The 15,415-nt window shown below is 34.1% G+C and overlaps 1 protein-coding gene across 9 annotated transcripts in view; it reads left to right on the top strand.

The window, feature by feature from the left end:
• The window catches only part of LOC118275973 (monocarboxylate transporter 3), a 50,118-nt gene extending 36,464 nt beyond the window's left edge, over window positions 1-13,654 (top strand). For 6 of the 9 annotated variants that reach the window (XM_050707400.1, XM_035594096.2, XM_050707399.1 and 3 more), the window contains exons 6-14: window positions 256-414; window positions 3,273-3,436; window positions 4,712-4,784; window positions 6,381-6,600; window positions 7,175-7,353; window positions 7,870-8,013; window positions 8,547-8,625; window positions 8,979-9,210; window positions 9,586-10,034. In XM_050707400.1, the coding sequence (XP_050563357.1) occupies window positions 256-414; window positions 3,273-3,436; window positions 4,712-4,784; window positions 6,381-6,600; window positions 7,175-7,353; window positions 7,870-8,013; window positions 8,547-8,625; window positions 8,979-9,210; window positions 9,586-9,796 (1,461 nt within the window). In that variant the 3' untranslated portion in view covers window positions 9,797-10,034. Of the gene's footprint in view, window positions 1-255; window positions 415-3,272; window positions 3,437-4,711; window positions 4,785-6,380; window positions 6,601-7,174; window positions 7,354-7,869; window positions 8,014-8,546; window positions 8,626-8,978; window positions 9,211-9,585 lie in introns of all 9 variants that reach the window. The other 3 variants (XM_050707403.1, XM_050707401.1, XM_050707398.1) reach the window with 3 other exon arrangements.
• The last annotated feature ends 1,761 nt before the right edge of the window (window positions 13,655-15,415 follow it).

Below are 15,415 nucleotides of genomic sequence, written 5' to 3'. Positions count from 1 at the left end.
AAGTTACTCCGAGATTTAAGGTCGAAATAAGTAAACGTTACTAAAAGTGTGCTTTAGTCAAACTTAAACATTTCTATCATCGCTACGGTGTCCATTAATTCAAAACACAGATGCAAATACATGGCAATTGCATGAAAGTGCAATTTAAGTAACGTTTACCTATCTCTTCCAAAAGGACTTAACTCCACAATTCGAAGTATGACTTCCCAAACTAAAATCGACCTTGATTACTGAACATAAAGTTGTTATTACCAGGCGCCGCTAAACATTGATCCTGGAGTGCACTCTTCGCTAAACTTGGAAGCGTTGGCGCGAGTACCGACTGTTCCTAATATGCCTGGAGTACCGACTGTGCCTACTTTACCCACAATCACTGAGGCTAAAGTTGCTGATGATGGCGAGGAGAAAAAGAAGGTATGTATTTTTTTATACATTATCATCATTAATAGCCTGTAATGTGACAATTAAAAGTACCCTTAACTGACGAATATGCATAAAAAAGACTCATGATTGTTGCTGTTGATGAAGCGAAAGAAGTGTGTAAGATTCGTAGCAATTGGCGTTGCATATTCTCTGCCCATACCCATGGGAGACAGAGGTAAGGTTATGTATGTATGTATGATGTCACAGTCTTGAGATATAAAAACTAACATCATCATCATGTCAACCCTAAGATAGACCTCCCCCTATGAGTTTCATAATATATCACTCAGAATACGAGTAAAATCAAACATCATTACTCTGAAGTTTGTTGGACATACCCTTACATGCTCACAAATGATCAAATCATATAACATAGTAGCACACCATTTGCCAGCAAATATTTACACTTGCGAGAATGCAAGTAACGTATGTTATGTACTTCTCTACACGTGTTTCACAGTTCCACGGGTCAAAGATATTTATGTGGGCGGTGCACTGGTATTACACGACCAGGCTAATTTGATCCATGTGTGACATACACAGTCCCTGTATCAAAATTATTCAACAGGACTTTAAATATAAATCTTTAAATCTACCCTTATAGATATGCAGGTAATAATAAGGTACTAAAGGCCATTGACCCAGAACGAAATTTTTACATTAACTTACTTTAAATTACCTGTAATACATACCTGTGCTCATAACAAAGCGTAGGTACGTTGGACGATTTGTGGAACATTACGCACGAAACAAATATTTTCTTAGTTTCTCTGAGTCGACCTCTTTGTTCATTACATGCAAGATTTGTTTTAGGAAAACCCAGTGTAAAGGAGGAGAAATAAAGTTTAAAAATAAATATTATTGAGGCAGGTCTGGGACGTTGTCTGCGGACGTTGGCTGCGTAGAAAATGCCTTTGAAAGTCCTTCAGTAAGATCGCACGATTCTAGCTAGGACAGACATGAGTCGGCAAGAAACGTGCGAATATATTAATGTGATGACACTCGTTCTTAGCATTTAATAACAGTGCACGAGTCTGCGTACAATTAACTAACATCTATACGTTTAAAATATATAAAACGCACATAAACATAAATGTATTTTACTTCTTCCTGTTTTAAGCACATATTTTGTTTTTGAAAATATTTCTATTCTGTAATTAAAAGTCTTATGTAACTGTTTACACCAAGTTGTAATGTAAAGAAAATACAGCATTAAGTTACGGTAGACGCATTCCTTACCCTTTAGAGAATATTAATCAACGTTGGGTGTAAGTTTTCTTATTTAAATGTTAATTAGCAATCTAAGTTTCAGTTTGTAGCTCTAATTGATTAGTCTGCTTTATGAGGCTAGGATGTATATTGTTAATTTTCTCCCGGCGGTTGGAATCTCCAAGAAAATGGCGTTCTCCTTTTTAAAGGCCGGCAACGTACCTACTTGAATATTCTCTGGGTGTCTATACCTCCATGTCTCATAACTCTAATTTAATTCTGAAGAATGAGATCAAACTGATTCTAGTTCAATACAAGTTATATCATTTGATGATAATGGTGTTATAATAACAAGAAACTTTATGTCTAGCCTAACAGTATGTAGATATATTTTGGACTTGGAGTCAAACCTAATATGGAATCGACCATATTATACTTTGCCGGAAACGGTGAAGTGACATTTTTATTAATGATGCTGTGCTGCTTCGTTTTTTAGTTAAAAGATACAGAATAAAATATAGTCATAATTATGGGATTGATTTCTTTATTAATTCAATATCAAATTGTAACTTTCTGGCTAATGTGGAAAGTAAATGAATAATAATATGTAATAAAAATAAGATTCTAACTTTTTTCACAACATTAAACAAATAAAACTGCATTATTTAGTCATAATACCAAGTCAACACAACATTATACATTGTAATGTAAATAAAAATTCATATTATACATATAAATAACATAAATAAAACGATATAACTAGACAGTGAGTCAAATTACAAACAATCACATTGTCCAGTAATATGTAGGTGTTATTCTGATTAAAATAAATTCAATACGCACGTGACTCAAATTCTCCAACCGAGTGATAAATGTTTATATGATAAGTGCTATTGGGGAATTTTTGTCAAACATACCTACCAATATAGCAATATATCATTTAAAAAATATGTGATAAATTACTTAGTTCTTTATTTATAACTTTAATCTGTTTTATATTAAGATTCTAGATAGAGGAAACTATTTTATGAATTAACTGATAGTATTGTTGTTTTGCATCAAAATACAAAGGGGAAACCGAAAATTATCAAATGAAAACCCAATAAAACTATTCACACTTGATCATAAAATCTACATTCACTAAAAATCGAACAGTAGAGTGGTAGCTCATTCTTCTCTTTACGCATATAATATAGGAGGTGCAACGACCTGAAAGCTTCATTAACAGACATTTCCTACTTTTTTGAGGGTGGAAAATAATCCAATGAAATCCCCCATCCACCCACCTGGAGTGAGGCGAGAGGGAGTGTCAGACTCTTACTGACTAAAACCCACCCTGTTTCTATTACTGCTCCTCGAGCCGGAGCCCGGTCAGATCTTCCACCTGGAGTGAGGCGAGAGGGAGTGTCAGACTCTTACTGACTAAAACCCACCCTGTTTCTATTACTGCTCCTCGAGCCGGAGCCCGGTCAGATCTTCTGCGGCTCAAGTGTCAGTATAGTCGACACAAATGCTTTCATTTTTAAATAACCCGTTATTAATCCTTTCTTTTCCATAACCATTATTAATACATACTTTGTTTTTCAGTTTATAAACGACTATTATAAAAATGTAACTTAACCTTACTCTTTCTGTTCCAGGGCGAAAACGGCAACGTAACAGTAAACCCGCAACAGCAGTTGATGTCCCGCAACGTATCATCCCCCGCGTTCAGTGCGCATGCGCCGGGTCTGCCCAAGAACGGCTCCGTACCATTCTTCGACAGGCAGCGCAAACAGAGCACTGGCGACAGGTCCGGTGATAGGTAGTAGATAGTTTTTTTTTTATAGGGTACGCTGGTCAAGGGTCTGGTCTTCGTGGGATGTTCGGTGGTGGAAGTAACTAGTACTATGTTCTAGAACTGTGGTGGGCTAACTTTTCTTTGTAAGACTTTCTTTGCACTCGTAACATTTGCACTCTTCGAGGCAACTCGACTAGTTTCACACTTTGGGGCTCATACTCGAGCCCTCGAGAGAAACTGATGAGCAACATTGTCTAGCCAACAATCGAGCCAAAGTTTACTTTAGACAGAGACCTATATTGTGTGTTACACAGTATTCATTTACATTTTTATGTTTGGGTGTTGAGCCAAGAGAAGTTAGTTTACCACTGTTCTAGAAAGTCCTGAATGTTAACTGAGTTGTATCAAGTGCACTATAACGAAATCAAGATATTTTGAGATGGGGTTATACTATCGGTTTTAAGTTTTATTTTCGCACTTTATACCGCTCAGTTGACAGTCCAAACTTAATGTTATGTGTTGTGTGGTTCAATTTGTTTGTTTGTAGATGCACAGTTTATTAGTAAACCGTAGTTAGCTTTTCAAATATTTCCATGAAAGTAGATCGATTTATTAACGCACTACACTCCTATCAATTCTCCTACTATTGTCTAAACGTTGCCTTAAAAATTGCGCATTAGCAATCCATGTTTTTATTTTCATTTCTCAAGATCAATTGTCAGTGTATAACGACAGACGGTCAATAGTAGAATTGATTGGAGAACACAAGCATGAATGGCGCCGTAACGATTTGATTTAATTCTACAAATGTTTTGATTGAACACGCCGCGTAGTGCCGCATAACATAGAAATCAATGGAGACGCTTTATATGTAAATATTTTATGTTAGATTTTGTGTTTATAGGTGATCGGTTATGTTTAATTTTGCATGTTTATTGTAATGAGTCATTCTGTTAGTTGATTTGTCACATATGTATGTTTTGAATATGTAGGAAAGTACTAGAAGCGGGTAACAACTAATTGTATGTTAGTGCAATGCATGTGGGTGTGTGTGTGTCGATGACTAATTCATTTATTTTGTTGTCAACAATGAGTTTTAATAAAGTATACCGTCTTCTTCCTCCTTTACTATATAATCAAACCCAGGTGATTTGATTCCCTGATGCCTAATAAGAACAAAGTTATTTTAAATATCACTCAGTCCAGTCCAGAATGCATTTCGGTTTTCCCCACGTGCTGCGTGACAAAACTCACAAGTCACCTCCGTGTGTATTAATTATAATTTATTTGTAATTTCAGATTCAAACCGTCCCTGGCTGCAATCAAAGCTACGTCCAAAACTTCAATGAACAGTCAATACAGGAATGCTGATGTAAGTTATTAGTATAAAGTAAATTACTTTATAAAAGTAATACTAGACAACGACTCTACTGATTCTTTGCGGGAAAACATACTACATAATAATGAACAAGATTTTCCAGCTTTTATAGTGTAATTTAATCACTATACAGACGGATATTCCATCAATGTTAGCTAGATATGGTCCTAGAACCAATAAGTAGATAATAATTAGAAATTGACATGAGTCAGTACCTTCTGTAAGACTTGGATGAAAAAATCCGAAATGTAATTCCCACTAGACAACGAAAGTACTTTGTTTACACAGACACTAAATACAACTAATTTATGTAAACACTTAACCAATTCCAACTAAATATGTCAGTGTTGAAATTGTATTTAGTTCAAACCAATTGACCTGGTTCAGATATGACAACTGAATTGTTGTCAAGGGCGTACATATGGTCATAATACTGACATGTGATAATAATGTGTTCCTCAATACGCGTGACCTTGAACTTTTGTAATTGTCTGCCAAATAGTCGACTGGCAACCATCCAAGAAAACTGTTCCTGTGTACAAATACCGCAAAACAAGCTACACCTTTCTGCCAATTTTCTTTAGAACATTTTCAATCTTAAACTTCTGTAATAAAGTCCAAAATATGTGTCAGACTTTGTGTATATCGCGAAAACTTTTAAAATAGATGTCATTAGTTTACTCGAATATACACGTCGTCAATCATTCTAGACTTTTTTAGAACATTTTAACTTTGAATTTGAGCTAGTGACTGATATTTGGAGGAAAACACGACTTGTGTTATGAAACTAAGTACCAGATTATGTCATGGCTTTTCCCTTGAAGAAATTGTAGAAGTAACTAGACAATTCGACGTCTTATAGTTTGTATTATCTTAGTCTAGTCTAGCCATTCTATATTGGACACAAACTCTAATTTTTAATTTATGAAATAAGCCGGTTAACTAGCTGATGTATCACCTGATGGTAAGCAATCGACGCCGCCCATAGACATCCGAAAAACCAGAGGCATTACAAGTGCGTTGTCGGTCTTTGAGGAGATTTGTTTTCGAAATAAAGGTTAATAATGGTTTGATTAATAAAGATTACTATACATCAAGATAGAATATCGCAATCAAAATTATGTACTAGCTCACATCGCTACAAAAATATGTATTGCTGTACTTTTGTACGAGAAGACTAAACTACGAGGCCAACAAGGCCACAACATCTATAAACAATGTACCATTAATCATGACACGGTCAGCACAAGTGTCTTCCAAAACCATATCTTCTCTGTAACAATTTGCATCCAAATGCATTAAAATGAATATTTATGACCCAAAGCAATAATAATGAAAACTAAACCATGGCTTAAGTGTGACATTAGTTGGCTGGTATTACGATATGGCTCTTTTATAACTCTCTAAAAAGGTAAAAATTGTTACATCTAAGTCTCGTAGACTTTAAAGTGCTACTTATCATCTAGAAACTCAAAATTTTCGCTTACCTGTTGGGCAACAAAATGTTAACCAAATGGAACATAACGCATTATCTTCAATACAGCAACATTCATAATTATATCTACAATAAACCATTTTTTCTTTTTCCAGGGTGACACAGAAAGCATGATGTACAATTCTAAACTCTCGGTGTCTGGTCCTAAAGAGCCTTCTCGCATGGTTCGCCCAATGTCCAGGAAAGATATCTTCTATTCAGGATCTGTGCTCAATCTACCTCAGTATCAGAGCCAGAAGTCCCTGCAAGGATATAGGAACTCTGTACTGAGTCTGCCACAGAGTAGACAAACTGGGGACTTGGAGAGACAAGAACGTAAGTATAATTTCAATTAATTTTTAGGCTGTGGTTTCTGACAAGAGATTAGATATAGATATTGCGTATTACAAAGTTTGTAGGTGTTATTAAATTTTTTATTCTACTATTTTGATGGTACAGAATATTTTATCAGAATAACTACATAATTTGTAATAATAATGTTGTAAATATGATAACTAAGGCAGTAGGTTGAGTTCATCGCTGACACACTTGGACTTGTGTCAAGACACCATAGAATATTTGCATAGAATAGGTCATGTGCTTGCATATTCAATCTTTATATGGCATGAAAATGTTGTGTGCATTTGCATTGGCAGATAAATATACGTATTTTTATGTATACGTATATACGTGAATATTTACGTAATCAAAAGTTAGTTACTACCTGCCTGATCTTTTGAAATAGATCCTATGAATGAAACAGAATTAGATTAAGTTGTGGTGTAGTTTAGGACCAAAAATCTTACTACTACTATTCGAAATTCGTCCTTTGCTAAGCTCACTTAGTTAAATAGCCATTGGCCCAAAAATACCCTAACATTTTAACAAAAAAATATTTTAATATTTTCAGAATACGACCTATGCCCCTGTCTGTCGCTTCCTGACTCATTCAAATCAGCCCTATCATCGATGTTGGATGTAAGCTTACTACGCGACCCAGCCTTCATGTTGATCGGAGTTTCCAATATATTCGGCATGGCGGGACTCTACGTACCTTTTGTATACATCGTCGATGCTGCTCGGCTTAGTGTAAGTATATTTTTCAAAGTTTCACATTTTAAAATTAAAGGGTTATGTTTCCAGTAAACAAACCACAAAGGACTATATATTGCGTGTAGTCATATTTTTGGTGTCAATCAGAACTTCCCTTTCTCTCTCATTCTAATTATTGACTAAAATAAATGAGAGCGAGAGTATGACTGCAAGTTTTTTTCTTTGTTGTATGTGTATTTACAAACACATAACACCTAACAAATTATTGGGATAGGTAGTGGTTGGGTTTTACTTCTGGCATACGATACGTGCAATGTCTATTGGTCACGTTCGTCCATCACAATTGAGATCATTCAATCAACGAAATTTTAGGCAATTGGTTTTCCCGATTTGTCGTCGTGTCGATATGATCTAAACTTGTTAATAAGTACCATCATATAGCTAAAAGCATACGAATAAGAATTCGTATGCTTTTATTTATTAAGGCATTTCTTCTTTCTAAAAATCCATCACCTACAAATGATTTAATAAGTGTTTGTATACATTTTCCAGGGTGTAGAACCGTCTCAAGCTTCGTTCCTGTTGTCAATCATCGGTATAACCAATACGATCGGTCGTATCGCCTGTGGCTGGGTGGCTGACTTCCCTTGGATGGACTCGCTGTTGCTCAATAACGTCTGCCTTGTTATCGCTACGGTAAGTTACTTGTAATATTTTGTACATTTTAAAAATATACGTATTGTCTTGCTAATTTGCGTATTTCTGTGAATAAGTAATGTTACAAATGCAAAAATAAGTGTGTTAGTCATGCTTTATGTATTCAATCAGTATTCTTGAAATTTTCGCGTACGCATAGTAGATCTGAAGAAGGAAGCAGGCTTCCCTTCGCGTCACTCGCGCGTCTCATAAATAATAGTTGGTTTCATAATTTTACGCAAGTTTTCTTTTTTATCTATTATATAAAAATAAGTCGGGTTTTCCTTCCTGACGCTATAACTCCAGAACATACGAACTGATTTACACGGTTTTGCATTCGTTGGAAAGATCTCGGGCTCCGTGAGGTTTATAGCAAAAAGAATAATCTATAGAAAAATAAATTTATAGAAAAATCAGGAAAAAAAAATTGTGGCGAAACGGAGTTCGCCGAGTTTGCTAGTTACTTATAAAATCAATGATATAAAAATCTTATTTTTTGCGCATTACTTATAATGTTTGTAATTATGTTCCAGATATCAGTTGGACTGACTCCTTTCTGCACTACATACGCTACGTACGTCGCTATTGCAATCGCTTTTGGTATCGCCATATGTAAGTACTTTAGATACTTTTCTAACTTTATGAAATTTCAAAACTCTGATCAATGAAAACCAATTCCTTATAGAACTAATTTGGTGCATATAACTCAGGTACCTTATCATTATGCATCTCTGCATTGGTCATTTGAGGAGTACATACCTTTGGTTATTTTGAAGCTATTTTTCATGCTAACAAACATGTAAGAAAATAATCTAATTGAATTGTATTTTCCAGTCGATCTTTAAGAAAAGTTTATGTCAATAATTTTGCAACCATGACATGATTTTGTTCCGAAATGTGAAAAATTACCTTTTTTCCGGCTGATGATGATGACATGATATTTAATTAACATTTCTCTTTTCCAGCTGGCTACATCTCCCTGACATCGATCATTCTAGTAGACTTACTAGGTCTGGACAAGTTAACGAATGCCTTCGGTCTTCTGATCTTGTTCCGTGGCGCGGCCGCCATGATAGGTTCCCCCCTCGCCGGCGCCGTGTACGACGCTACTAAGAATTATGATGCTTCCTTCTACATGGCTGCCGCATTCTTCTTAGCTAGTACTCTCACGTCTTTTGCTGCGCCTCTGTTCCGCAGGTAAGATATTATTATTAGTTTGCTTACTAAAAGTATATTATAGGGATATCACTATTTATTTAATTTAAATTATGTTATAAACTCATGTAGTGTGAACTTGAGCTTTCAAATGTTTAAAGGCTTTAATAAGAAGTAGTAAACTATTATAAATACACCATCGATCAACGAGAAAATTAAACTAAAAATGTTGTAATAATCGTGTTATTTGAACAGTGGATATTACACTGTCGCTAATGGTTTTCTTATGGAGAGTAGGATCGTAATTAATGATTGGTTAGGCGTGTAATATTCGATTATTGAACTGAATATGCAAGAAAAAGAAATTACAGACTACAAAAAGAAACACATTATGTAATGAAACACTATAAATTTCAGAAAACAAGAAGAAGTGCAGCAACCTATGGACGTCTTAACCCCTATTGACGAGGACTTGGAAGAAGGTGAGGAGGAGGACGAGGACGACACCCCCATCACGATGGGTGCCGCGCTAGCACAGCGCCCCCCCGCCATCGTGCGCACCGCTGCCTCCCCCTCCGACCCCCCCTCGCCCGACCAACCAACCCCACAAAGAGAAAGCGTACTCTAAACCCACAAACCACTTACAATCTTAATTAATATCCGATCTCAATCCAAAATCTTTAGATTAAGTTCGATTTTTGACATTACTAGTTAGAAGTTTCTGTCTATAATGAAATTTTGGATTATGATCGAGTATTAATTTTCAAGGTAAATCACGCAGTTCCACCGTTAGATTATGTAATGTTAATTTTATCCTCTGATCATTAAGGAAGTCCACTGCTGAACACCTCCCCCTCAAAGGGGGAAGGGGGCATAATCCTCACGTTTGATAGATTGTAAAATATTACACTATTATTCAAAGACTATAAATTTCCTACTAGCAGATAATAATAGAGTACAAAATATTATTGATCGTTTTGTATTTCTGATTTATAGAAGTCACAAAAGCCAATTTAGGTAGTGGAAATGCATTTTTGTAACAGTATCACTTTTGAATATAGTGCAATATTTTATTTTTATTTATCAGAACTCTAAACAAAGTTATCAAGCTAACAATCAACGGTTTTCTTAATAACTTTTTTAGTGTTTATCAGAGGGTAATCAAAATTGACATCTACGGCGGTGGTTATAAAATTTAATATGACCTGTAGATCAGGAAACAACTAATCTTATGAGATAAACTGTTATGAAGAGTAGTCGGCTGATTAGGTGAGATAGAACCTTTATTTTTTCGTCAACGATCTCTGATGTATTTTAAATGAGGAAACGTAGTACTTACTTTACTTTTCATAAAATTAAACTTTTCGTCTTCCTATCGAACCAGTACGTTTGAGTACTAGTTAGTAATTATTCGAAATTATTACTTTGTACGTCGATTTGATATCGCCAAATTGATGCTACGTTAATGCCGATTAGCCGACGGTATTCTACCTCCAAATATTGGGCGTCTTAACGAAAATATAGGTGATTTGATATACAATTAGATTTCACGAACCCTTTTTATTCTCCAATAACTAAAATAATACGATCTCACTATATTGGAGACGCTGTGATAAGGTTTCTTGAAATCCATTAGGTATTTATTATTATGTCGTATATGTACGACACGAAAAGGAGCCAACGAAATGAATTATTTTCTAACAGTAATGTACAGTGCTATTAAATATTAAGTTAATATTAGAAAATAACTCATTTTGTTGAAGAAAATATTATGAAACATAAATGCGAAGATTTATACGAAGTTACCATAAGTTAATGACATAAATAATAACTGGAATTGACTGCAAGCAATAAAGCGTCTATGTATATTCGCTTTGCATTTCGAAAATAGAAGGGATATGTGAGGTTCTGTATTCCAACGTGCCATATATGTGTCGTGGTGCTACGTCAACAAGCGATGTTTAAACAATCATGTGTAACTAATACTCAAACTGCAGTTTTTGTGATCAGAAACTAAAAATGTCCATAATTGTCATTAGCAATAATGTTAGTACTTATAGGCTATTAAGTACTTAGAAGATATAGAATGATACATAGATATGTAGGCACTATTCTCACCTTCTATACAATCATATCATACTGGATTGATTTCTTTCGAAACGGACAATAAGATTATATAAAGAGGTCTAAATTTATTCATGTTTTCATTGACAAGAGTTTTAAATCGATTTATACAAATATAACAATGTAAATAGATGCACAGTTGTAAATATAAGTTGCGGATAGGCGTCGGGTACTTAGTGAAACAAATTTTATGTCCCGTTGGTTATGAAGCGGCTTAATGTTAGGACTCTTTCGTCGACACTTGATGAATGTACTGACAGTTAGTAGGACGTGCAATAGAAGTGTGTCATATTTTAAGGGTCATACTTCTAGTTGCTCCAAATATTTTAATAGAGTAGCTATGAGTAGTCGTCTTGGACCTAAAGTTATATAAAATGTTTGTGTATCTATTTGGAAAATGGTACCTTAAAGTATGAACACACTTTTCTATTACACTTAGGTAGCGCCAGTTTTCAATATGACTCCTTCTTGGTATGAATTTTGAAACGAGGCAAGGGACTATCAATTTATACGATTAAACCCTATTAACATATTTTATAGTGTGTGTACATCGTGTTAATGTAGCATTTTGCCTTTAAACTTGCTAGAATATGATAACTTTTCGAGCTTGGCTTTTTTCTATACGACTCAACGACGAGAGAAATGTATGAAGCAGATCTTAAGCGTCATTTGCGTACAGTTATTTTTGAAAGTACAATGCGCATAGTGACCGCTCCCACTAAATCTTTGACATTGTATAGAACTCCTGTAGTGCCATTGTGACGAACAAGTACTTGTGTAAATCCGCTAATATTAAGTGAGTTTACATAGAAGTGAGGGAATGTAACGCAGTCAATTTGTACGAGCATCTAACACAATACCAAACACTCGTTAGGTGTCGTCATAGGCTTATGTACTTGCCACATTAGTATGTATATATCTGAACTATAGGATATATATTTTTGTCATAGATATTTTTTCTGTCAATAAACTGCATAATTTAGCTTTAAGCATTAGGTGTACTCTATCATTAGGACGTGAAAGGAAATTAGATGTTAGGAGATGGTATATTATGTGATAAAAGTGAAAAAATATTGAGAATATTATATTTCTTTTTTTAACAACCTGTATTGTATGCCTATAAGTAAATGATAATTTTAATGAAGTTTCTTTTATAAGATAATGTAATCTGATATGACGTTACAAAGTGTATAGAACGTATTAAGAAATATTCAGAAAAAATATGAATTAATGTTACTGTTGTTATATAGCTTTATGTAAAAACCAAAAGTGTTATTATGTTTTTAAGATTAAAAATTATTTAGGTGTCGAATGAAGGTAACCGAAGTATCGATGCAACCGAAGAGTTTATAGTTGGTCGTAATGTGACAAAGTAAAACCAACTCTGTTGACTACATATTTTGGTCTAATTTCTACGACCGTGAATACAATCATGAATTTGTAATATCTCATGATTATTTTTAGAGGCGATTTTTATGTATTAACTTTGAACGGAGAAGCACATAATTATATGGTGTCATTCTAAGTGAATGTCTTTATATTATTTAATTACATTTTGATTCAGTATTGGCTCAAAGTATTGTTTATTCACATGATGTGTTATTGAGCTGTTTACCTTTTAGTTAAACATGTGATTATGTATTTGTTAGATATGTTTTGATGAGCGCATGCATTAAATTATGAATTATTAAATAATAAAATCGATATAATAGTTTTATTTTGACTCGTGTGTGTAAACAGCTCAGTCAATGTATTTTGTAGTTAGCATTTTAACTGTGTGTAGCATTAAATCGTGTTTTTAGTAGAACTTTTGCCTTAGGCATGGTTTATAATCGTGTAATGTAAAATTAACATGGTAATAGTAACTTCATATTATGTCTGAATTGCTGTATTTTCTTTTGTTTTGAATTATTTATTAACGTTCTCATCAGCTCAATTTGTATGGAGAGAACAGATTAAGTCACAAACTTGTTCTTTTAGCTATTAACATGGCTTTACTTCACAATACATTTGCCTCAAACAATGCTTTTCTTCTTACTGTCCTTATCAACTTAATTGTGGTCGGTAAAATGTAATTTTTTCTCTGATTGGTTTATCCTACCACAACTCGTTTCTTCAATTTTTATATTGATATAGAATCAAAAGTTTGTAATATTAGATACAAAAATATATAACTTGAAAGTTGAAACAAAATCAACTACATTCAGTTAAAATGTTAATGAATAAAAACGATGTTAATTCAATGGAGCCTAGCGCACGCTGGCTTGCGCTAATGGTACATGATGCAAAGAAGCTTATTGTTGACAAAGTCCACCGAAATCTTTTGTAAATAACAGATTCATTAAATGATAATGATGACTGATATTCGCAGTTTTATTTTTACTACCTTTGCAAACACTATTGTAAGATTCGTAGCAATTTGCGTTCCATTGTCTCTGCCTAACCCCATGGGAGACAGGCGTGAGGTTATATTGTATGTATGCAAGCACTCAGTATCTCGGATCTATTGCTTGTCATCTCTGAACTGAATCAATCTTTATTTTCCACACATAAATAATTTAAGATGTAAGTATAGAATTAATTTTCCAAGTAAGTTGCAATATTTTTGAAGATGTTTTTAAACACTTCTAGAATTTTCGCTTGTATCGTGAGTTTATTTAGACTATTTCACAGACACTATACTCGGACCCAGAACAAGAATTGATTATTAATAATAATAACCAAATTATTACCGTCAATTTCCAAAAAAAATCTCTAGAATTTTTTTTTATGATTTTGTAGTCATAGTGTGAACTATTCAATGTCAACCTTTAGTACCTCTACCTACAGAAAAACGTAGCCACATGAAGGCCATGATGTTCATCATATTCATGTTCATGACTATCATAATGACCATAATTATTATTATTGTTGTTATATAACAGACGATAAGTACTTACATAATATAAGCTTATGAGCTTTGTTTTATGGATGTATCTATGACATAATGTTATTTGATACGTACATATTTGTGTGATATGAAACTGAGCGTGTAAAAAATAAACATAAATCGGAATACACAAGGCACATTTTTATTAATTATTATATGCAAACATCAAATCCACAGATGTAGTTACTAGAGAATTGATCCTGATACATCTAGAGTAGGTACCTACTATCTATCGTACTAGAATCTAGTACGACAAACTTAGTATGAGAATATGCAATCAAAGATGTGTAGTACCAACCACTTAAGCAAAAAAAAAACAACTATGTCACCATTCACGAATCACTACGTGTAAATATTCATTTAGGTACAAATTACCCTCAGGTCATCGGAACAGCCTTCACGTCTGTCGTAGAGCATATCTATCAATAATGTCTAACGGAGCAATGGTACATTTGACCCCCTTGTTACATTGATACATTCAACTGTCTGCTGTAACGGGTTAATTCATTACATCAGCAGTTCAACACTTTCAATTGTTTCCTCCGGCCTCCAAGGGTTAGGAATTTTAATTAAACAACCCATTTAGTCTGTCTGTAAAGCGTATTTGATTTATAATGTATCGTTATTGGCCTTTTTAAGAGAGAATTGAATTAATTTATTAGGGACTGTCTTGTTAGTGAAGGTCGAATCGGAATCTTACTTAGGTTTTTCCGCTGAAATATGCCCTGTGCTTATAGTCTGAACTTCTGAAAATGTTATACTTAGGTAAAATTCATGTTATATTTTTGTTTTCAGTTAAATATGATTTCAGATACCTACAATGTGGAGACTAGATAGGTATGTACGTACGTATCTACGAATAGGTACGAAAGTCCGAGTAGAAAGTAATTTATATGACGATAAAATAGAGCATCTGATCCAATCGATCATCGAGTCGGCTAAATAATCCATGAGTTGCTTCAATTTAAATCAATTCCCCTTTTACGGAAAATCCACGTCACAAAGTAATTACGATACGAACTTGAACTAGATAGGTTTAGAATAAATTAAATAAAGTATAGCTAAGTTTACTATGTCTACGGGATTTCTTGACTGCAATTTATAAGAAGTAAGACTATCAATTACAGCTCACTTCAGTCTACATAAAGCCTTATGTAGAATTTATTAATATGCGTGTTAGAACCTATAAATACA

This window comes from Spodoptera frugiperda, chromosome 31, assembly GCF_023101765.2.
Source record: "Spodoptera frugiperda isolate SF20-4 chromosome 31, AGI-APGP_CSIRO_Sfru_2.0, whole genome shotgun sequence".
Classification (NCBI taxonomy): domain Eukaryota; kingdom Metazoa; phylum Arthropoda; class Insecta; order Lepidoptera; family Noctuidae; genus Spodoptera; species Spodoptera frugiperda.
This window is presented reverse-complemented; position numbering and strand designations above follow the sequence as displayed.